This window comes from Cupressus sempervirens, chromosome 8 (genome assembly GCF_028749045.1).
Source record: "Cupressus sempervirens isolate cs-2001-9-10 chromosome 8, ASM2874904v1, whole genome shotgun sequence".
NCBI classification, from domain to species: domain Eukaryota; kingdom Viridiplantae; phylum Streptophyta; class Pinopsida; order Cupressales; family Cupressaceae; genus Cupressus; species Cupressus sempervirens.
Genome location: NC_143125.1, coordinates 649,202,385 through 649,228,045, shown reverse-complemented (window position 1 = coordinate 649,228,045; position 25,661 = coordinate 649,202,385). Strand labels below are relative to the sequence as shown.

At 35.7% G+C, this 25,661-nt stretch overlaps 1 protein-coding gene across 1 annotated transcript; it reads left to right on the top strand.

Moving 5' to 3' along the window:
- The first annotated feature begins 21,456 nt into the window (after positions 1-21,456).
- LOC149544100 (Disease resistance protein (TIR-NBS class)) lies at positions 21,457-25,132 on the top strand. The gene has a single exon (XM_089798683.1). The coding sequence runs from the start codon at positions 21,765-21,767 to the stop codon at positions 24,996-24,998; it is 3,234 nt and encodes a 1,077-aa protein (XP_089654809.1). The 5' UTR covers positions 21,457-21,764; the 3' UTR covers positions 24,999-25,132.
- The last annotated feature ends 529 nt before the right edge of the window (positions 25,133-25,661 follow it).

Genomic DNA, 25,661 nt, shown 5'->3' with positions numbered 1-25,661 from the left:
AGGGAAATGATGCAAAAACCTTCAAGTTTGAGAATGTGTGTCCTTACCCATTTAACAGAGCCATTACCATGACACCATTTCCCAAACAATTTGAGATACCCAACTTTGACAAATTTAGAGGAAAAGGAGACCCTGTCACACATATCAAAGAATTTTACATGCAGTGACGTCTTCCTCTTGCATCTCTTTCCCAAAAGCTTGGTTGGACCAGCTCTTGAATGGTTTTATAGAATCCCATATGGCAGAATTAAAAAATTTTGCTGAATTGTATGAGGCATTTGTAACCCAATATGCACATCTTGTCGAAACAGAACTATCAGTAGTTGATCTTGTCCACACTAAGCAAAAAGGTGGAGAAAGCCTTCCCGAATATCTACAAAGATGGAAAACCCTTACCACCCGCATATCTTGCACCTTGCTAGAGCACCATTTGCTAAAAATGTTTATTGATAATGCCCATCCTAGCTTGGCTCACCACATGACCATGAACTGTTTGTAGACCTACAAAGATATCAAAGAGAAAGGAATGATCCTTGAGCAAGGACTCATTAAAGATGGTGTGGTCAAGATTTACAAGCAAGCCAACCAAAATCAAACACATTCAAATGACAAGTCTAGGTATTGGAACAAAAAAAAGCACATTGCAATATATGGGGTTACCGATATGAGACATGTGAATATTGTTGGTCCTTCCCAAAATCAGTCCAACCCACCGTATCATTCAAACAATCAACAAGCTATCAACTACCAATAGTAGAATCACCAAAGCTATCAAAGCCACAATCCAAGACCCAACTTTCAAGGGTCTAGCAATCAAGCTAATGCCATCAATGTAGCTGCAGGACCAAAGCCTAAGTTCCAACCTGCACCTAGAAATTATACACCCCTTGGTGAGCCATTGGATGTCATTTTTGAGAAATTGACTAAGGAAAACCTCATAAAATTTCCTCCTACCCAGAAAATTGACCCAGGGCAATCCAAAGCTACATGGTACAAAGACAATGAGTACTACAAATTTCATAGAGTAAAAGGTCACACCACCCTCAGATGCATGAAACTGAAAGATTATGTGTAGGACCTCATTGATTAGAAAGAAATCATCGTTGGTGCCCAAACCTCTCCCAATGCAGGGTTACAGATCTATCAAAATGCTTTTCCTCCTCACAACAACCAAAATCTTGGAAAAGCACCTATCCAAACCAACAACAACAACACCAACAACCGCCAGCCAAACCAATAGCATGGGAAGAACAATGACCACACTTCATCCTATATAGACTATGGTATCCTCATCGATTGTATATCTGAAAAAGAGCCTTATGTCAATGTTATCAATATCCAAGGCCCAAACAATGAGTGTGCAATCACCACTAGAAGAGTGCGATTGAACATCGCAACCACATCAGTCCCATCAACACTATCAACCCCAACAGTATCATCAGCTCCATCCAAAAGCCAATACAATATCTTGGAACACCTCAGGAACATGCCAACCCAAATCTCAATTTTAGACCTTCTCCGCACTAGTCCTATGTACAAAAACATCCTTGGCAGTGCTCTCATAGAATCCTGTGTCCCTTTAGATATCAACGCTAGTAATTTTTGTAATCTCGTTGGACACCTATCTTCCTCATGTGCCCTATCATTCAAACCCACTGACATACCCATGGTCAAGCCAAATCACACCCTTCTGCTTCGCATAGCCATCACGGTATCCAATTTTTCCATAAAAAGAGTAATGATAGATAATGGATTAGCCTTGAATATTTGCACCCTAAAATTCATAAAACAAGCTGGGTATACTGAGGTAGATATCATCAGTGAGGTTATCACCATCAAAGCTTATGACAACTTGGAAAGAACCATAGAAGGAACTATTTTGTTGCCAATCAAGGTTGGGCCAGTCATCCAAGAAACACTCTGCCATGTTATTGATCTAAACCTACCATTTAACATCCTCCTCGATTGCCCATGGATTCATGCCATGAAAGCCATTCCATCCACTTACCATCAGTGCATCAAATTTCCACATTAGGGCACTGAGGTAACCATCAACATGGATAATTGCACAATCAATCATACAACCATGCATCTTGTGTTGTTCCATAGTGTGAGATGTGTGACAATCAAAGTTTTGCACCTCTTTGTTATGTTATAATTGGTGAAACTTTCTGATGCACTTTTTGAATGGTGTCATTTTGAGTTGTAATTGCAAAATTATGAACATGAAGTTGAGCTAATAGGCTTGTTCTGGTTTTTTTTCAGAACTCTAAATTTCCATATGAATCAACACCAGTAGCGAGTACTTTCGTGTTTGTTCTAAGTAAATCCTAGAAAACAACTGTAGTTATTGATTCCACAAGTTGATATAATTTATTTTTTATTGTTCTTGTCCCCCTTGTATTCACATTTTTCTCTCTTGTCTTGTGTGGCAGTTACAACAATATCATCATAAAATATGCTTACCTTGCCACAAAGCTCACATAAATTTTTGTACTGGTGTACTAAGTGGGTTAAAATTTTGTTAGAGAACGTATGCCTCATGACCTAGAAAATCAAATGAGTTAATTCTAGTTCCATCCACTATTTTTTTATCCAAGATGTTACTAGAGTCTAGATGAGCTTCACGTCTCCTCTCATTCAATTGGCATGACACTTATAGAACTCTCTTGATGTGGGTATGATCCATACATCAGAGAAATAATTGATTCCTAGAGTATCATTTTGTACAAAATAAGCGATGACTAATTCATCTTCTTGATATATCTTCTCTTAAATGCAATTTTTCTCATTCCTTTTATTTATTTTTTTCATTTCATGCACTGCTTCCTAACTTGTTTCTAATCAAATCCAACATCTTCATTTCATAATGTTAGTTCTATGTTGCACAAGAAGCATGTTGCTTCAATTTATTTTAAGGGCTCTGAGATTATCTATTCGTACACAAATTAATGATGACTGATTTCCCACTTATAATACAAAACACATACAGCTTTGAAAAAATGAGATCCATTTAGCTTGTTTTCTTAGAGAAAATCAAGTGAACTTCCTATAAATTCCTATTCTATCATACTAAGTGGGAACAAAATAAAAATAGGCAAAGTGAGTCAACTAAATCAACCAAGAAAATCACCAATGCAAACCCTCATGATCCTACAATCAATAGATGTCCTCCTAAGACCTCTCTTACTCAAGGCAGCTCCAATCCCAATGTTCAATATATAACAATAAAAAGTCTTGTCTTCCCAGAAGAAATCTTAATGTAATATATAGTAGCCACTGCTTGAAAGCATTTTTGTGCCAATTTGAAGGCTTACAAATGCCATCTGGGTGCTTAATAATGCAGCACTATGAAAAGAGCAAGCAAATCACCTCTCACTTTATGTATAAAGAAGTTGAGTTCACAAGCAAAAGATCTAACTACAGTGAGATATTTATCTAGTCACATAGTTCCTTTTCAGTCCTTATAATACTGGATCTGAAGTCCCAACCAAAACTATTACAGGTTAGCCAAAAGACAATGCTAAAAATGGGTCAAAATTGGATACAAGGTGATTCAAATGCATTTCAACTAACTTATTTATAATTACCCATGAAAATTTTAAAAATATTAACTATGGTTTCTCAAAAAAGGAGGATAATTTAGGCCCTCCTTCAACTACTATTACATTACCTGCTCAAGGGTTCTCTATTTGTGGACACTGCCCAAATGTTTTTTATGGTTTCTATTTTCTGGGCAAGGCCTGTTTAGATACTTCAGGAGAGTGATTGTTATATCCTTCCAAACTTTATTGTTTGGTTATTCTACTCATGTATTAAATTTAATTCAGATGGTTAGACAATTTCATCAAAAAGAATGGTGTCTTTTGACCTTGCCACAGGAAATGGGTTTACATGTGATGTTGCTAAGCTACTTATATTAAGTTTTAAGGTGGTTCGGACACTATGTGGTTGGGATGTGTTGCCAACGGGTTTCTCTAGTACAATAAATAAAATTTGTTTATTTTCTAGAGCTGTTTATTATAAATAAAATTGTTCTGTATCTACATTTCTAGATTGAGCCTATGAACCAGGTCTGATTTTGTAGAGAACTACAATAATAAAAATTTAGAAACACAATATGTTGCAAGGTGATGGAACTATAAATACCTGTAGAGGATGGATTTAAATTTGTTACAAGCCCCTTTTTTTGGTTTAAACTATTTGATTAAAGATCAAACCAATACAAACCAAAAAAAGGCTCTGCAAAAGACGTCTCTTACATTTCTGAGCTTGTTGGAATGGGCATAAGTAATGAAAAGGGCATCAAATACCCTAGGAGTAGAATCACAGAGCCTATATGTATTCACCAAGGTTTGGAAGATTTCAGGACTAGGATTCCCTACCTTGGGTGCAATGACCTTTTTCATGACAGCCTCAGTAGCTTTGAACTTGTTAACCCTGACCAGAATGTGAAACATCAAGTAGTGCATCTCAATGTTGTGGGTGAAGCCATTCTGCTACCCAGCCTAGTTGAAGAATTGTTTGGTGAGTATGTGGTCTCTATGGGTCTTGAGAAAAACATGGCTTACTCTTAACAGGGTAAGCGCAGAGGCAATTTGAGAGAGCAAATCCTAGTGGGCATGAATGAGGTTGTTGTAGGCCACATTGATGAAGTCCATGTATGAACCCTTAGCCTCGTCAATGCTACAATTTGGCAATGGTAATAGGAAGAGGACTCCCCTCCTCCTCAGTTTCGAGCCCCAAGCATCTCCCATGTGGGTGGGAGTAGCAGTCATCATCACAGAAAACCCACGCGCGGGAAAGACAAAGTTACAAATGTTTTTTTTTTTGTTCTTTTATGCATAAGCCCCGTGTTGGTCAAAATTTCAACCAACATGGGCTTACATGTAAAAAAAAGAAATTTTTTGCCTTAGCATTTCGACCAAATTAAATTTATTTAGTGAATGGTCAAATATTTTGGTAGAAAAATGAGTTTAAATGTAGTAGTGATCTAAGGACAAAGAATGAAATACTACAGAATGATCTTAGCATTGAAAAGAAAACTAATGAGAGAATGATGAAATCTCAAGAAAGAGTGAATTAATTGAATGAGAAAAGTCAATATAGACACAAAGGAAAAGTTGGATTAGGATATACAGAAGAAGGTGAATCATCTTAGCAAGGAGCTCAAAAGAACAAAAGGCCTACTTGCAATCGTTATGGCAAGATAGGTCATACATCAAACAAATGTTGGAGCAATGGTAAAGAAAAATTCAATAAAAAGTGTTACATTTGCATCAAGCATGGTTATAGGGAAAGTGAATGCATAGAGAGACCTAACTTTGAAGGAAAGTGTCATAATTGCAAGAAACAAGGACACAAATCTTCAGAGTGCAAAACCAAGAAGTGGAACCCAATAGAAAAAATTATGAAAATAATAATTGGATGGGATTATAACACATGGTTTAGATTTCACTACTGTGGTGAATTTGGACACATTGGAGAAAACTATTTAAAACATCACATGAGGAAAAGAGATACTACAAAAAGATGGTGTATTTATACAAAACTTGGACATCTTACCAAGAACTGTATGAACACAAGAAGAATTGAAGATGAAAAGAAAGCCAAAGCTGACGATATCAAAAAAAAAAATGAGGTAGAAATGGGTACCAAAATCTCCAGAGAATGCAAGCCAAAATCATGAAGTGAATGACACCCAAGTCAATGAGTTGGATGGCACAATCATTTCAACTTGGTTCCCAATGGAGATTACTGGAACTATGATTCAAAAGAAGTTATCTAACATTAGTTCCAACTAACAAAAAGATCCATATCAATGTTCAAGATGTACAAGGATCACCGAGTAATGATGAAAATTCAAGACCTTACCGAGCTAGGTTAGATTGTAAGACCTTATCAAGCAAGGTCAAGATACACTAAAACAAGGGATGCAAATGTCAAGTAGTTGGTGACTCTACTGAGCTATGGATGTTTCCTGAGCATTAAAAGCCAAACCAAGTGGAGGATAGTCTATCACCAAGCATGTATGAGTACAAAGCATTAATGGCGATCAAAAAGAGGAATTTCATTAAAAGGGAAGAAATTGAATGCATTATTTCACCACAAATTTCCAAAGCTATTTTTGAAGAGAGAATTCAGAGCCCCAAGCTATTTGAGTATTTTTTGTTGAATATTTCTCACATTTTTAGAAATCCTATTGAGCATGGCATCATCTAGTAGCAAAGTCAAGAATGGTTTTGAAATGTAGGTACATGGAGTTGACTGCAAGGCACCTACTTTCAAGTTGAGTCCAGTGATTGTAGAGGTGCTTGACCCAGCTAGTACATAGTCTCAAATTTTGCCCAAGGTATTACTCATACATGAAATCCATTCATTTTACCACTATTCTATTCAAGAACTCAGTACTCTAAAAATGAATGAGGTATTCAATGAATTATGTGTGTATGGTGTACTGAAACCTGAGCATCAACATATAGAAACCAAGGGTTTGACACATATTTCACATATGCCAAGGGATTTTCAAGTCAAATGGATCAAAATTATTCTAAGTCATGTTCATAATGGACAATTATGGTTGGACCAACCCATTCAGATTACAAGACAATTATTCATAGAATCACTAGACTACCAATGTTAAATAAAGCAAAGACAACCAAAACCCTAGGTCAGGTTAAATTGGCTAAGTGTACTCTTTCTAAGTGGGATAGAAGAGACATAAAGCTTAATGGCATGACATACATGGAGCTAAAGTTTGGCATACATGTGATTGCTCCCAAAATTTATAGCTCTAGTTGGTTGAACAACATGTCATGTGAAGTTGTTGATCTTGCATACAAGGTGGTAAAGAATAATCTATCCTTCGACCTTGTTGAGTTGTTGTTTAACCAATTCAAAAAAAACATGGAGAGCATCAGAGTGTCAAAGAACAACCCATGTAAGTTTGGTTCCCTTTTGACATGTCTATTCTTCTTTGTTCAAAAGTTTTTCCCTTCCAAAGGTTTTGTAGTATGGAGGAAGGATGTTCCAATTCTATATCAAATCAATGAATATATAGCTGAAATGAATATATAGCTGAAATGGGTGAGAATGTTGACAACATCATGGATAATTATTTTGAAGCATTCAAAAAAAAGATGCAAAATAGGTTTAGGATACCTAGGAAGCTTGTGGAAGACTATGAGAAAGATATTTGTTTCATAGTTGACTATGACAAAGTATACACTCAGGCAGTTAGACCTAGAGTGGCATGGGTTAAGCCTCTAGAATATGAGGTTAACATTGATAACACTAAGGATATCATTGAAGCTCTACAAAATGAGCATGTGGATCCCAAAGCCACCTATTTCAGAACATATGATGAAGCAAAGGCAAGAATTAAGCTTGAGATCAAGCTGCCTCAAGTAGTGAACAAAGGAAGGAAGAAGATAAAAAAGTTAATAAAAAAAACAAAGAAGCAAGTTATCCTCTCATGCTAGTAGAAGGCAAAGAAGATGATGATGAAGAGGATGAAGTAGAGGAATTTGGATCTGAGAAGGACGAGCCTCTCAAGAAGAAGGGGAAGGTCATTATAACTAGACCTGCCAAATCCTCCCTTGTTATGTTTACAAGAAGGGCAGCCAAATCTAAAAGGAAGTTGAAGTTAGGTGAAGATGAAGCCAAACAAATTATCTTCAAAAGATCTACACGTACACTCCAAGAAATATTGAAGAGGATGGAAGAAGGAACTGGCATGGCATGTTTTAAGTTTCTCAAGTATGAGACAAGGAATTAAGAAGAGAAAAGGTAGATTGAGGATACTCTTGTGACTAAATTGGGAAATGGGAGTACTCACTAGATGACCTTTCACAACAAATTCCTAATAAACTTATGAAGGTAGTAAAACCTAGATGGGAAATGCAAAGAAGACTGTCAAGGATATCTTTGAACAAATTTTGAAGAAACTCATGTCGTGTCTCAGTGAGAAGGAATTGAAGGAATCCTTGAAGCAAAATGAGAAGATGTTCACTCTCAAGTTAAACACATGCATGATATTGCTTAAGGATATTGAATCTATGGTGAAGAAAACTACTACTACATGAAAAAATATCTATGGGTTGCACAAACCCAGTGACTTTGTTGTGCACATTGATGATAAAGATGGTGAAGATGATGAAGAAGAAGTAGAAATAATAGATGATGTCAATCTTGGTGATGAGGAGGAAGAATATGAAGCTACTAGAGGAGGCCTTTAAGAGATACAAAGAATTAAGGAAATAGATGTAGCAAAAATTGCACCTCAAATTATGACTTCATTTCCTCACTCTCTAAGCACGGCCTTAGTGAAATCAGGCTTAGAAAAAGCTTCTATTACGTTGGTTGTGGATACCACTACTACACCAAGCACCTAACCAAGCTCTAGATCTATTCAGTCAATTGTTGCATTGACTAAAGTGCCTAACACTTCATCTATTGAGTAACAAGTTCCTCCATAATCAAGCTTGATCAAGCAACAACAAGGTATTCCTATTGTTAGTGTCATTTCTATATTTATTGCTATTCCATTTATTTCTACAATTGTTTCTATTTTGAGTGTATCCATAGCTAGTGTAATGACAGTTGAGAATTAGTGTCAACTGAGCACTGAATTTTTAAATAAGGTTAAAGAAATCATTTCTACCATTCTAAAAGAAAAGGGTAAAGAAGAGGAAGAAATTGATCTGGATGAGGACATTATTATTCCAAATTGGGATATCTCTCTCCTCACTCCTGATCAAATGGATATCCTAGGAGAACCATTAAAGAAGAGAGTTAAGCAACAAAAGCTTAGAGAATAAATGAAGAAGAAAAATCAAGTCCTTGAGGATATAAAGAGCATATTTGTTGATGCTCTTAGTATTGAGGTTGATAGCAAGCAACCTATTCTTGACCAGCTAACTAAAATTATCCACAAATTCAATGAAGATCTAAATGGACAAGAAAAATTACTACAAAGAGCTAAAAGAAAATTTGAGAATAGAGTATTGGAGCAAGTTGCACAGAAAATTACAATAGATCAAGTAGAATAATCTACTATTCTTGTTTCACTGGAAATATCTATCAGTAATATTATTTCACTATTTGTGAGTGACAGGTCTATCTTCACAAAGGAGATCAAGGATAAATCGTCCAAGATAGATGAAGATATGAACGCAAGTGCACACTAGCTCTCACTTGACCCAAGTTATAGTTCTACACAATTCACAAAGATTAGATATCTTACAAATTTGCAAGTAGAATTATTGAAGGAAGAAGCCAGAATCAGGGCCACACTTGTAAAAACTCAGGGCATGATTCTTATAAACATGGATGCATTATAGAAGCACATTACACATGCAAAGACTCTCATCCATGACAACAATTTCTCCATAGCTAGCCACATGATGGAATTACCAACAAAATTTTAGATTGCCTTGCATGCAAGTAAGGTATACAAGAGAATTGAGACAAGACTATGGTACTAATTCTAAAGATACATCCTAATTTCTTGTCACATTTTGATATTAACATATAGATATTATTCACCTTTGGAATTTATGTCAAAAAGGGGGAGAAGATATTGTATATTGTATTATTTCATAAAGAGGGAGAAGATATTGACAAAGGGAGAAAAGATCACTATACTCCGAATATATGTATATAGGAGAGATATATGTATGAGGGAGTAGTATAGTATTATGCAAAATAATTGTATAGATAAGCAGAAAATATCTTTACAAAAGTATTGAAAAATTATAGAAACAGAGAATGCTACCAAGCTATAGTAGCAGGAAGTCAAAACTGAGTTGAAGACTCAGATGATGATAAAGGAAGTTTTTGACTTATAGCTTTGATTGTTCAATTTTTTTGGTTTGACAAGTGTTTTTGTCACTAATGCCAAAGGGGGGAGATCATTGACATTTAGGTCAATTTGTGTATCAGTGACTCAAAACTCAGTCAAATGGTTACATTGCTACCGAGTTCTACAGTTGTACCAAGCTTATCATTCATCTTGTCATGTTAACCAAGTGTTTCAGTTGCTCTTGAGCCAAGTAATCATAATGCAATTTCTACCAAGCACTTGAGTCAGTTTACAGTGTTTGCCAAGCCACATAGTGTTCAGTAAGCTTCTAAGACTATGTACAGTGCAAACTGAGCATAGCAGAGGCTACCGAGATATTCAACATAAGTGAAGAAGATCGTAGTGTTAACCGAGCTCTGGTATGTCAACCAATTTCTTTCATATCTATCGAGCTCACAATGTTAACAATGTGAATCTAGTGTTGACCGAGTCATGCAGTGTCAACTAAGTGATTTAGAAACTACTGAGTTTCTCAATGTTCACTAACTCACATAGTACTGACCGAGTCCAAGCTACTTAAAAGTGATTAGTATGGACCGAGCTTCAAGTTCAACTAAGTGCCAAAGTTTGTTGAGTGTTGATAGTGTTTTTCGTGTATTAGAATATCACCTAGTTTGTCTTCTAAACTTGAGTTATAATAGTTGGGTTGACTTAGTGAATTATGATAAAATTGGTATTGTAGCCAACTCCAATGAGTTTTTATTTGGATTAGTATATATGTAATGCATTGTATCATATCCAAACATGTCATTAAAGAAGAATATGATGAGCATAAGTGCGAATTGAAGAAGGCTACAAGCAATATAAGGGACAACAAAGATTTATCTATCATAGTCAGGTGATCATTGTAATACAAGGAATCTCATTTAGCAAATCAGAGTTGTAGATCAGAGATTAGCCACTGGTTCATCTTGATAGTTGCATCAGTCAAATACTTTAACAAGGTAGACTTAACAGTATTTTGCTAAATCTCCTAACTACGTCTATAATTCATTGTATGTTTGTAAATCCTTTAACAAGGTGGACCTCACAGTCCTTATTGCTCCCAATAGGGCAGATCACCAGAAGTGGTCAATTGTAAGCCTTAAAAGGTTAACTTTATACTATAGTACTAAAGCTTATGTGTATCATCCCAACTCCAATTTTACTTTCTAATTGGAAGGCTTCTAGGTCACCATATCTTGTGTCAAAGTGTTGCGAATGTTTTATTTTATTGCTTTCATTCTTTCATGCATGCAATTAAAATTAGAATATTGTATGAAAGATTAATTGGTGAAGTAAGATCAAGTTTTATTGGTTCCTGATTCACCCCTCCCCTCTCAATAGCCTTGCCTACCTTATATTTCCAACACTCCCCTCTCAGTAACCTAGCGTACCTTATATTTCCAACTGAAGCAAGGAGTTTGATCCAAAATGTCAAGGGAAAATACACACACACACACACACACACACAAATTTAAAAATAAAAAAAATAAAATTTGAAACTAGAGAGAATGCATATTAATATCACAAACTATGAAAATCACATGTTTATTAAAATATTACTTTTTGAGCATATATACTTTGAGACCCTAAGATCTTTATTTGTTTTCTACCTCCAATTACCAAACTAAGCAATCTATCTAACCATAAATGATGAAAATCATGTTTGCAAAAACATTAGTTTTTGAGCATATACACTTTGATCATAAGATCTTTATTTACTTTCAGTCTTCAATCACTAACTAATTAACTATATCTTATCATAGACTATGGAAATCACCTATATTTAAAAACCTTATTTTTTGAACATAGAAATTTTAATCATGAGATCTTTATCTACTTTCAACCTTCAAACACAAAACTAATTAATGGTATATGTTTATTTACTCTCTTAAAACAACAAAAACATTTTAAGAATTTCTAATACACAAACATATGTGTTTATGAATTTAAACTATTATATACTTATATATAGATTTCTAGATCAAATTATGTAAAAAAATAAATGACAATGTTTTTTATCATATTACCAATAGTGACATGTTGTGATGGTTAAGTAGTTGTGTTGTTGGCGTCAAGGTTAACATCTCATTGGGGATGAGGTCCCTGATTTGTGGCCTCGCTAGTTCATAACTCTGGGTCAATGTGTTTGCCCCTCTTCAAAAAAATGTTTCAGATCATAATGCATAACTCAAAGGATGATCTTTCTACATTTCATCCTTGTCATGAATCATGCAGTATGATATGAATCTTTGATAATGCAAAGATTAACACAATTTAATCCATATATCTATATATCTTTAATGGATTGTGAAAACCACATGACTTTAATATATACTTATCTACATATACCTTTAGCTTGATTAAATCCAAATTTCATTTATCAAAGGAGAGGTCACAAGTTCAAATTCCACTATGAACTAGGATATATATACTTGATTTATAATAATTCTATATTATTATCATCGTATATAAATCCAATCACACATTACTAGTATCCTAGACTAAAAGAACATTTCCTTTCCAAAAAAATAAGAGGGAGAATAATACAATGATATGATTGTGATAGCCCTCCTAAGATGACTTGTACCACATGAAAGAACACAAGTCATTCTCCTTGATTAATTTCTGTATTCCCCTTTACAAAATTTCTCTTCTTTCCAATATGAATTTTTTAATTAAAAAGTAGAGATGGAGAAGAATTTGCTACATTAAGAGAGCTTCACATGCAAATAATGGCATTAATAATAATAATAAGGCCAGCAAAGCATGCGTTTAAATCAGTTGGCAAATAATAGTAGGGCCAAATTTAGCAGGCTTATGATAAAAAGCCGACCCCTTCTTGGAAGTTGTAAAGATACCCAGTTGAAGTTCCCAAGAAACTGCTGAGCTGAAAAAAACAAAACATCAACTGAAAAGAAGACATCTCCAAAAATGATAGATAATTGCAGGTGAGCAAAATGCGGTGCATCCGGTCAAATTTGTAGACTAGCAGTCAAATTATGTTTTCCAAAAACCAAGTGTTTTCCTTGCCTTGATCACAACGTGAGTTTTTTTTTTTTTTTGTCACTTCCCACACTTTTTAGTTGACCGTTTGAGGAATAGGTTTAAAAAAGAGGTTTTCAGTGACACAATATAATTTAGTGTCCTTCCAATGAAAGGGTTGGGCAGTACACGTATGGTGATTATGGGAAAAGCGTGGTATGAATTTTATTAAGGTACATTGGCTTTAACTCTGTGCACGCCCGGCCCAGAATGGGCATCTTCCAAGAAGCCTCATTCACTACTAAACAATCCCATTCTTTATTATTTCTTACTCTTTCTAATTATAAATGATTAGGTTATGGGTTGTCTTCAACATGGGGTTATGATTGCATGAGATTTTGGCTATTGGGTTGTTTAAGGGAGGGTAGATTAGGTGTTTTGGCTATTGGGTTGTTTAAGGGAGGGTAGATTAGGTGTCCAATGAGAGCTTGGACATCTATCTATTGGATGTGCTAATGGGTGAGTTTAGATTCAATCTTGGATGGATAAGTTTCATATGTGGTTAGTTTGAAATGTAATATAGGGTTATTTTGAGGGAATTTAATGGTTAAAAATAATTGAGTTGGAGTAGTTCTAGGATGGGTGATCGAGTGAAAGATCTGGTGAATGTTAAGTGTACTATTCATTCTTATAAGACGCTTGTTTTTTTAAATCACTATTTATGAAGCAAGGGTCAATAGATTTGACTTGAAAACTACACTTTTCAAATGTGATAGTAATATCATAAACTTACAGATCAAAGAGTTTGATTTGAAACATTAATGAACAAAACATCTTATATTGTTGTTTTATAACATCAAATATCGATACACTAATTTATACCATATTATAAAATATAATTAAAAACTCTTAATTATATAAGATAATACAAAATCAAATTTTCTTCTTACTTGAGAAAATGAAAATGAAAATGAAAATTGAAAATGAAGTGGGCTTAACTTATTTATATAATCTTCTGGAATAGTTTATTTAATAACTTGTAATGGTTTATAACTAACAATAACACCATTAACAACTAAAATGGAAAAACAAAATCATATCTTCAATTTAAAATCTTCAGTGTGATGAGTGGGACAGGGAGAGGAGATGAACAATTTGCTATGGACGAGAATGAGATTAAAGGAGAAGTGGATGGAAAAGATCAAGATGGTGACTTTTCTTGGGATAGTAGTAATGGCAATGAGGTGTACGTGGGTATTCTTCTCAGGGAATGTCCATTAGGTTGTTTCCCTATCTCCCATGAGGCTTCTAGTTGAGTGTCAATTGCAGGAGAGCCTCCATTCTCATTTGAATTTAACCTAGAAAAATTGATTCTTCACCAACAAATAGATATTTCCCTACCTTCTTTATTGGTTGTATTGTTGAATGGTTGTGCTAAATCCATTTCTATAAGGGTTGGGTTGATTTCTCCTCCTCAATTTGCATCCTTGTTGAAGTGTTGTGATGACACTATCCTGACAAATATGTCCAAATCTTGAATGTTTTACCTATTATTTTTTTTTCTCTTTTGTTGGTCTCATAACCTTCACCCCTTCCTTTATAGTTATGGTTGGTTCCTTCATTTTTAAATTTGGCTTGACTAAGGGATTCCTACCCAAGGTTGTTGATTAGGTAAAAAAGGTGGACATCTTAGTTAGTGTTTGCTTCAGTGAGGAGTGCATCACAAGTTCTTTCTCCTCCTCTTGCTTTGTAGTTTTGTGGTGTTGGAGCTACAAACTCAAATTTACACCTTGATGAAGCGAATGGCTTCCTATTGAAGGAAATTTCTTCACATGAACCTTCACCTATAGATGACACATAGCATTGTAATGAACACCTTTTTCTTTATTGTACAACCTTCCCCACTAGCTCTCTCTCTCTCTCTCTCTCTCTCTCTCTCTCTCTCTCTCTCTCTCTCTCTCTCTCACACACACACACACACACACACACACACACACACACACACACATCCTAATGATACATCATGTAGTGCGATTTGAAATGTTGATGGCAAAAATTTCAACACAATCTAATCTAGAAGAAACTTGCCAACAACTAGATATCATCATAAACCTACCATCATCTCAAAATGGCATCAAAATGCAAATATGATAAACTAAACACAGAATGCATCTATGATACTAAAATCAAAGTTTAACATCCAACCCTCAAGTCATCTCAAAGTACAAATAATAAGAGTATCCAGTATCTCTCGAATCAAAATAAACAAGGTACAGACTACAAACATGAGAGGCACTACACCTCGTGAAGGAAACATGTGGTCCCCACAAATAGTTTGGTTGATTGCCACATGTTCAATAGATACCTTTTAACCCCTAGGCCTTAAGGGTCATGCCATCAAGAACCCCCCACCCTTTCAAATTCAAAAACCATTTAAGTGATGAGTGTCTCCAAATAGTAACCACCTTTAGAGTACATCTACACACCATAAGCATTCACGACACATCGATGAAAAAAGCATGATGATCTTCAAGCAAGGGTTACATTCACTTAAAAGTGGTAGTCGCCAAATATGGGAATGGAAATTGACTCCTAAATGTAGGACACAAAGATAAATGGCTTGCCCTATTGTATTTGACAATGGAAAGTGACTTATCATTCATCTCAAGGAAATAACATCATTCTCATGACTAAGGATCATTTCCAAAAACCACAAGGATTTCTCTTTTCTTGAGCTACATAATACTCACCTCATTGTAAAAGAAAAGAGAACTCTAATATCTGAAAAAGAGAAGCAGAATGAGTTAGATATCCAATAAGGTATCATAACACCTATCTCCTCTGGATTTTTTTTCTAGGACTAGAGTTAATGCAATCATTCTTGCATCTATGTTATCACACGGACTACTATTGTGCCTTAAGTTGTAACTATGTCCTAAAATTATGAATAATATTAATCATGCACTTAGCTATTTGGTTTATTGTATAATTTGATTCATTTTTTTATAGTTTATGTGCCAACAAAACTTCAACCTATTTTCTAAAATGTTTGTTTCTAGATAGATTATGCCTAGTTTTCTTCTTTGTTCATTAAATGGTCATTGCATGCTTTACTTTATGTTGTCATAATAGTCATTTATGAGCATTTGGGTGTATAAGATGGTTGGTCTGCACAAGACACGTGGTTTCTACTCAAAAATGGCTTGTGCTTCAAAGCTTTAGAGTGCCTTTGAATCTTGTGAACTGTCTCTTGTAGTTTCATCTTTTCCCAATCTTTTCTTCACCCCAAGCATGAAGAGCCAACTTCTAAAATCCCAATGGTCACACAGTGGTACATAATCAGATCCTCACCACTACTATTACTTCCTACAAATTTGTTACACCTTGCCAAAGGCAACTTAGGGTCGAGTGGCAATTTCAATGTTCCCTCTATTGGAATGCCTAATGCTTCTATTTATCTAAGTGTTCTTGATGTTTGGATGGACATGGATTTTTCTTGTCTATAATTTTCCCTTATTGGGATATTCATTGGCTAATGAACAAATATTGATTTTATTCATTATAGGGATCTTGTTTGTTATATTGTTTTGTTATGTATGAGAACCTCAACAAATGATTTCTTCTTATTCTCATTTCAATCCTTCGAGGACAAACTAGCATTCTTCAAAGAGGTCCTTGGTTTGTCGATAAGAATTTTATTGTTTTAGTAAGATGAATTGTTGGTTTTGATGCTACCACTAAATTAATCCGATTTGTGTATGTGTTCATCTACTAGAGCTCCCTTTGGATTTTTCATATGATAGTATCATTTAAGGTATTGTTTGATATGATTGGACAATTCATTTCCATCGACGATGTCACAACTAGATCTAGAAAAATTGGGTCATTTTTTATATTTTATGTCTATGTTGATATTATTTCAAAGTAAGCTTTTATTTTTGGATATTGAGTTTATTTGATGGATATTTTGGACAATACTTTGTGACATGTCATATTTGTGTTCCTTATCTACGTAACATCGTGATCCATCATGGCTTAACCTTAGGGGGAACTCCATGGTTAAGCACACTTGATTTGGAGTAATATTGAGATGAGTGACCTTTTGGGAAGACTCAATCTTCATCTTTATGAGCTTTACATAGATGTAACAAGCGCTAAGTTCACCATTCATTCTCATAAGATATGGGTTCTTGTGAGTCACTACTCACAAACACATGTGTTAATGAGTTTTACTAAAAAACTACATAGTTGAATCTTGATATCAACATATAAAGATATAATAATAAAATTTAAAAAAATTGTTAACAAAACCATAGAGCTCAATTTGAAATATTAATGAATAAGTTCTTATGTTGTTGATTTATAACTTTATATATTTGTATAGTGAATTTATATCATAACTTGATGTATAATCAATAGCTGTTTATTATACAAGGTACTACTAAATTAAGTTTTCTTATTATTTAATAAAACAAAACTAGAAAACATAATTGAAAAATAAGTGATCTTATTTATCTATCCACTCTTTTACTAATTATATATAAATTGCCCATTTTATAGACAAATGTTTATAACTAACAATAACACCATTAATGATTAAAGTGGAGTAGAGTTCTTATGTTCAATCCAAAATCTTTAGTGCGATAAGAAAGAATGGGAGAGGAGGTGTAGGATTTGAAATGGATGGAGATGAGGACAATAAAGAACCAGTCACGAAAGGTGAAAATGAGAACTCCTAAAACAATGGTGATGTTGATGATTTGAGAAAAAGTATATTTCCACAATCCATGAGATCAATTTGTAAATCATTTTTGGATTTGATTATGTTAGTATTTTTGGCATCAACATTTTATATCACACTCTATGATCCTATTACAAGCTAGGGCTTTTGTTGCACCAAGATATCAACCTGTTAATGTCTAATACAACAACTAGACTTATAAAAACACAAGGTAGTTAAGCCATGCCATGAATCTAGAAGGGGAACATTGGTGTATATGAGCAATGTTAGTATGCTAATAGAAACCAAATTTAAATAAAGCTTCTACAAACTAAACAAAATTCATAAACTTCAAGATAGACTAAGATGAGCTCTCAATTGAGAATATGAGCCATTAATGGACTCTCTCAATAAGAAGCTCTCTTGTTGAGTAGCTTTATCTAAATGGATAGGATGTATGCTCAATATGCTTCCAAAGGCTTCAATGGATTATTGTGGATTTTTGGTGTGGATAGATGGCTTTAGTATGGATTTGGCTCTCAAAATAGCATTATAACTTTACTTCATGGATTGTGTTATTTTGCAAAGGGGAAGGATCCAATTTATAGGCAAGAGGCTTGAGGGATTGAGGGCTAAGATGCAAGGATGGGAAAAAGCTCATGGAGGGCTCAGATTGCATGAGAGGAGAGCACATGGATTGTGCTTCCTTACAACCAATCAAGGAGTGACACATGTCACATGGTGAGAGGATGGAGGAAAGGGGAAGGATGAGTCAACAAAGGAGGCTCAAGGGATAAAATCTTCATAAAGACCCTCATAATGACTTGTAAGAGCAATAAAAGGGCTTGTAAGAGTCATTTATGACCTAGTGGACTTCATAAAGTTTTATGGTTGAGATATTTTGAGGGTGATGAGAGCAATTTCGACTTGGACTTGATTAGGAGGGTTCTAAGCTTGTTTAGGCTTGTGCAAATGATTAGAGGATGGATTAGGATGGTTTAGGATTAGCTTAGGGATAGGCAAGTGGATGGCATTTAATGAGGGTGGGTGAAGGAGGAGATATTTGTTAACTTTGGCTTGGGTTAGTAAGTTTTAACCCATGTTTAGGGAATGTGACAAGGTTAGGAGGGGATTAGGATTAGGTTTAAAGACATCTTCTAGAAGAGTCTAGACTTTGGATGAGGATAAAGACTTTCTAGAATAGTCTAGAATTTCCTAGGATGAGGATGAAGACTTTCTAGAAGAGTCTAGAACTTCTTAGGATGAGGATAAATTATATTTTTAGGAAATAAATAAAGTTTTATTTATTTCAAGGGTTTGGGTTGAGGAGATATTTATTAAAACTTTTTTAATAAACATGAGGATTAATATTTAATCTTAATTAAATATTTTGAGTTGGGATTAGGGGTAGGAAATGATGGGATTAGCCTTTAATCAAAATTAAAGAAGGATTAGAAGATTTTGAAAGAGGTTAGTGGTCTTAAGGAAATTGGCCAAGTTTTGGGCAAAAAATAAATTTTTTATTTATTTTGGGTTTTTTGGTCAATTTATTAATTAAATAATTAATAAATAAGGAAATAATGTTTAAATAAGATTTAAACATTTTTGGAAGGGATTCCTTAATTAAATATTTTTAATTAAGATAAAGGGATTTAATGGCATAAAAATTAATTAATTAATTAATAAATGATGATGTCATCAGGACTTTTTCAGAAAATAAAAATACTTTATTTTTTAAAGGTTTTTAGGTGTCTACAATTGGTAGTTAGTCCAACAATCCCCCCTCAACATTACCTAAGGAGATTCAAACTTGTGAACAGGCTCTGATATCACTTGTTACAAGCCAGGGGGCATTGCACCAAAAGATCGACCTATCAATGCCCGATACAATCACTAGACTTATAAAACATTAGAATCAATTAATCCATGTCACTAATCCCAAAGGGAAACATTGGTGGTTAGCACAACAAACCCATCATCAGGATAAAAGAAAGTGAACATTAAAAAAATGATGGGTCATAGATTGTGAACTAAGATGTTGATGGAAAAATTACCGAGATAATTGAATCTAGAAGTGATTTATAATTGATTAGTTCAACTTCTATGTACATTCTTCTTGAGGCACACCTATTGGGTTTTTGGCTTATCTTGCATGAAGCTTTTGGTTGAGTGATAATTATATTAGAGCCTCCTTTATCTTATATATTTGACTTGCAAAAGGAGGCCCCTTCTTCATGTGGTAGTTTTTGCCTCTACCTTATGTGATGGTTGTGTTGTTGAATGTTAGTACTAGTTTAATCCCTACTAGGGACAAGTTGATTTCTTCTCCTTGGCAAGGTGTGAGTTTATTGAAATATTGTGATAGGCTATTGTTAATACTTAAGTCCAAATCTCAATATTTATATATTATCTTTAATCTTTCCTTGTGTTTCTCTTGAATCCTTTTCCTCATTTTCTCATAGTTCTAATTGGTTCTTGCATTTTCAAAACTAGCGTAAGGGATTCCGACACCGGGTTGTTAATCATGTTATCAAGGTGGATGTCCTATATGGTATTTCCCTAGCGGAGATGTGTTTTAAGACCCCCTTCTACTTTTTAGGTTTGTGGTATTAGAACAATCTCATTTTTTGAGGTGTTCCATGCCTCTACTTTTCCTAAGTTTTCCTCATGTGTGGGTAAACATACCTTTTGCTAATTTACAAATTGCTCTTATTGGGAGGATTTTTCGGGTGCAAATTAAAAGTTGGATATATTCATAGTTGTGTATTTGATTAATTTCCTTGTTTATTATGTATGCCAACCTTAATGAATGATTTCTTCTTGTTTTTCTTTCAATCTTGTAAGGACTTCAATGGTGTTGTTTAGATGGGTTCTTGGTTTTTCAATAAGAATTTTCTTCTTTTAGTTAGATGAATTATTAGTTTTGATGCTACCACAATTATTATGGTTCCTAGTTGGGTTTGTCTCTTAGTAGGATGAAAGTATCACTCAAAGTATTATTAATGTTATTTTATTTATTTTGGTGGTTAGTTTATCTTGATGACCCATAATATAGGAAGCAAACGAAGTGTCATTGACAAGTTTGGAAAACCATAATAATATAATAGTTTGGCTTATTTTTTGGCCATTGACAATATAATGAAATTTAAGAAAGTGTTATTTGGTCTAGATTTTGTGTCTATGTTGATGTAGTTCCAAAGTAGGCTAACAATATTACACTTCAATATAAGTTTGGTAGTTGGAAGTAGGAACTTCATTACTAGTCCTCTTTGTTATACCATTTCCACCAAGTTGGACACTTCTCTTTAATGTGCCAATGTCTTCATGTAAATGTGCACTCCAATGGGATTGAGACACTCATCATGGAATATGCTTAGTCTCATTGGATAGGAATGGTGTTAGAAGTAACTGTCTCTCGAGGACCACATTGCTCTTGGATGCCATCTCTCAAGGCCTTTGATGAATGGGAAGGTGTTGGAATAGAAAGATCGTGCATTGATACAGAAAGAGAGTCCCCATGCAAGGTAGAATCTTAATGATGTGCTTGTGAGTTCTTTGACTTTTCTTCTTTGTAAAATGATTGGAAATTCCTTGTGCTACTCCTAATATGTGCCCTTTAGTGAGATTTGGATTCAAACAATGTCTCCTAAGCTTCTATCGCAGGTAGTGGGTTCCTCTTCTAATAATATGTCACCAAATGTGATGGAAAATATTTGATAAAAATATATACAACTATTCCAAAACTAATCTTTATAAAACCATTTTTCCATTTTTCATCTACCAAATTTAAACAAAGTTAAAATGTACAAGTGAGTTCAAAAAAAATCAGATCCGTGATTATTTCCCTTGTAAAACCTCACTCATTATTTTGTTGCTATTTCCCTAGTAAAACCGCGATCTCATATTATTGTGGTCGTTTCCAATTTCTGGGACATGCTTAAACATTTTTGCAAAGGATTCGGCAAAAACGATATGGGTACTCAGATTTTCAAATTTGGCAAAAGGCTGTAGACAATATTTGTGTTTTTTGGTGCGTGATTGGTGCTGCGCTTGTGTTTTGAAATGGGAATATTTTAATGCTTTATTGGGAAAGGCTGTGTGTGATTGTTTGTGTTTTTGTAACTGATGGTATTAAGTTGGTGTTAAGTGGTACAAGGAAATAAGAATGCATGGAAATCCAAAAGCAGTGATTTTGGGAAGAAGGAAGATGGATGAATGGAGCTACTTCAGCAGGAGAGCTCCAGGTTTGGAGCGCCAACAACAACGACAAGGAATCTGTCTTCATCCTCATCTGCATTTGTTTCTGCATCTCAATCTCCATTTTTCTCCCCAAGATCTCCAAGAGAAGATTCCCAATTATCTGAATCCAACAAATCTGATTACATTCATACTAGCTCTAGTTTATCTCAATCTCAGCCTCTTATCATTAGAAACGCCTATGCACATAGACCCCCAATACCCATCTCATATTCTTTACAGAACCAGAGCACCGACATACCTAGTTCATCACACGGCCCTTCATCGATTAGGGCAAACCAGTTGAAGCATAACCAGAGATCGGCATTGTGCAAAGAATCTTCTTTCAGTAATTCAGGATCGAACAGCGCATTAGCACACAGATTCCCATTGAGTAATAAGGCTTTTTTGACATCAAGACCAAACAATGCAGGGCAGAATAACAATAAAATCTCATTTGCAAGGACTTCCGCATCTCTATCATCCTCTGCTAGACTCAGGAGCTGTGATGTGTACATTGGAACCCATGGGCAGAAGCCATCTTTGCTTAGGTTCACGAAGTGGCTTCGTGTGGAGCTGGAGCTGCAGGGGATCGCTTGCTTTGCTGCAGATAGGGCAAGATATACAGATTCAAGAAGCCATGACATTGCAGACAAGGTAATTAGCTCGGCAACTTTTGGTGTAGTTATTATTACCAAGAAGTCTTTTGCAAATCCGTATAGTATTGAAGAGTTGAGAGTTTTTTTAACTAGGAAGAATTTGGTGCCCTTGTTTTTTGATCTGGGTCCTGGGGATTGTTTGGCTAGAGATATTATTGAGAAAAGGGGGGAGTTGTGGGAGAAGCAGGGGGGTGATCTGTGGATGTTGTATGACGGGGATGGGAATGAATGGAAGGAGACGGTGGATGGGCTCAGTAGGGTTACGGATGAATGGAGATTAGAGGCGCAAAATGGCTTCTGGAGGAGTTGTATTTTGAGGGCAGTTAGTCTTTTAGGCAGTAGGCTTGGGAGGAGGAGTGTGGCAGAGAGGGAAAGGGTGAGGAAGCTCAGGATCCAAGGTCAGGAATACCCATTTCCAAGAAATCCAGGGTTTGTGGGGAGGAAGAAAGAGCTCCTTGAACTGGAGGAAATTCTGTTTGGGAAGGCAGATGGGGCTGATGGTGGTGATGATGGGATTCTTGACATTAAAATAAGACCTAGGAGGAAGGATAGGGTTATTGTTCGTAGGAGGAGCAATGCCAACCGGTCTAAGAAGCGGGCAGGTGAAGAGGGAGAAGGGAAAATGGAGAGTAGGAGGTTGAGTGAAAGTGACAGGTTGAAAGACATAGAAGAAGGAGGAGGAGGAGGAGGAGGAGAAGAAGAAGAGAAAGGCAGGCGAAAGAGTGAAGCTGACAAGTGGGAATTGAAAAGGAAAGGGAAAAATGCAATTCCTCTGAACATGGCAGGAAGCACAAAAGGGAAAGAGCTAGCTATATGGAAGGAATCAGAAAACGAAATTGAGATTCACAGAGGTAGGGCTACACAGAGGACAAGTGATCGGCGCCAGCGGGCGAGGATACTTCATAGAGCAAGGTATGCAAAAAGAAACAAAGAACTGAATTTGGCATATGGTAGAGGCATTGCATGTGTATCAGGAGAATCAGGGATTGGAAAAACTGAATTGGTGTTGGAATTTGCATACAGATTTGCAGAGAAGTATAGGTTGGTGTTATGGGTGGGTGGAGAATCCAGGTATCTTAGGCAGAATTTTTTGAATCTATCCTTTTTGCTAGGATTGGACGTGAGTACTGAAACACACATTTCTCCTGAGAAAGGTAGGAATAAGACCTTCGAGGAGCAGGAAATGGAGGCCTTTCAGAGAGTAAGGAAGGAACTTGTTAGGGACATTCCTTATTTGCTTGTGATAGATAATTTGGAGAGTGAAAGGGATTGGTGGGATGGTAAAGATATCTTGGAACTTCTTCCACGTTTTGGTGGCACAACCCATGTGATAATTTGTACTCGTCTCCCTCGTGTGATGAATTTAGATCCTCTGAGGCTCTCATACCTCTCAAGTGTGGAAGCTATGTCTTTGATGAAGGGAAAGAGGAGGGATCTCTCAATCATGGAGCTGGATGTACTCAGAACAATTGAAGAAAGATTGGGTCGGCTAACACTAGGTCTAGGGCTTGTTGGTACTATACTATCTGAGCTGCCAATCACCCCTTCCAGGCTGCTTGATACAATAAACAGGGTACCATTGAGAGATCTATTGTGGGGCGTCCGAGATGATTCCACTCTGAGGAATCATCCCTTCCTTATGCAACTTTTGGATGTATGCTTCTCCATTCTTGATCATGCTGATGAACCAAAGAATCTTGCTAGTAGGATGGCTTTGGTTGGTGCCTGGTTTGCTCCTTACCCAATCCCTATCTCTCTTCTTGCAGTTGCAGCTAGCAAACTCCCCGAAAGAAAGAGTGGCTTGTGCATATGGAAGAGATACCTACATCAAATGGGTTCCTTTTGTTTGGGGTCTCAGACAAAAAGATCAGAAGTTGAAGCATCAGACATGCTGATCAAGTTCAGGATTGCAAGAAGTAGCACTAGGCATGGATGGATTCATATGCATGAGATGATTCAGTTATATGCAAGGAAAAAGGGTGGAAGTTTGGCTGCCAAAGCAATGTTCCAAGGAGTTGGGAGCAGAGGAAACATCACACTACATCCAGAGCACATATGGGCAGCTTGTTTCCATGTTTTTGGATTTGGGAGCAATCCAGTGGCGATTGAACCAAAAGTGTCTGAATTACTCTCCTTCATCAAAAGGGCGGTAGTTCCCTTAGCACTACATTCTTTTACTACTTTCTCAAGGTGTGTTGCATCTTCAGAACTTCTACGCCTCTGTACTAATGCCTTGGAGGCTGCTGAGGAATCATTCGTTTCTCAAGTCCCAAATTGGATGGACAAATCCCTGTGTTGGAAAATTCCTAAGCGCTCGGATGCTCAATTGGATGAGTATCTATGGCAGGATGTAACACTCCTCAAGGCTTCACTCTTGGAGTTAAGAGCAAAATTGATGCTCAGGGGTGGACAATATGATACTGGCGAGGAGCTCTGCAGGACTTGCATTAGTATAAGAACAGTGTTGTTGGGTACAGAACATCCAGACACAATAGCAGCCCAGGAGACTCTGGCCAAACTTGTTAGATATCAAACTAACACTAGAGTTGGATAAATTGTAACCTTATTTGATATACCCATCTAAGTAAGTCATCTTGATCTGACTAGAGACTGTAATGTTACTCCCCACATGAGCACCAATTCAGATGTTCGCCAGTTAAATGAATATGTTCCGAGTATTTGTGTGTATTTTTGTTCTAATGTAAATCATTCATTTTTCATATCACTGTCTTCCATATTGGGCAAGCGTATAAGCAGAGGCCTCTTGGCTAACAAGGAACAAGAGCACATTGGATCCTTCAACTTTTTTATTAATTGAGAAAATTCTTCTGTTATGCTGAGGAAAAGAGCATCATTAAAACGCTGGATAAATGCAAAATACTATTTTGAAGCAAAAACAGCGTTCTGCTAGCATTTTGGTAAGGGATGCAAATAACTTAATAAGTTCTGCTGAAGCCCAAGAAAATAACAAAAGATACTAACTGTAAAAAGCAAAATGGTAATATTTTGTTCAATTTTTGATAGAATATTTCTTGGTGTTGCTTGTTGCTTGCAACTAGTGTCTTCTTCTGGCATGGTTAAGTTTTTTCAGTCTATTGTTTCAATTTGTTTTATTGAGTTGATTCTTCTTCAATTTTCTTCTTAGTCGAGGAAGTTTAACCTAAGACTCATTCCACTATCAAATAGCTAAAATGACTTTGTGAATGGGAAGTCCATA

Coding starts and splice junctions, on each gene's coding strand:
- LOC149544100 (XM_089798683.1), top strand. CDS start 21,765: ATGGAGCTACTTCAGCAGGAGAGCTCCAGGTTTGGAGCGCCAACAACA.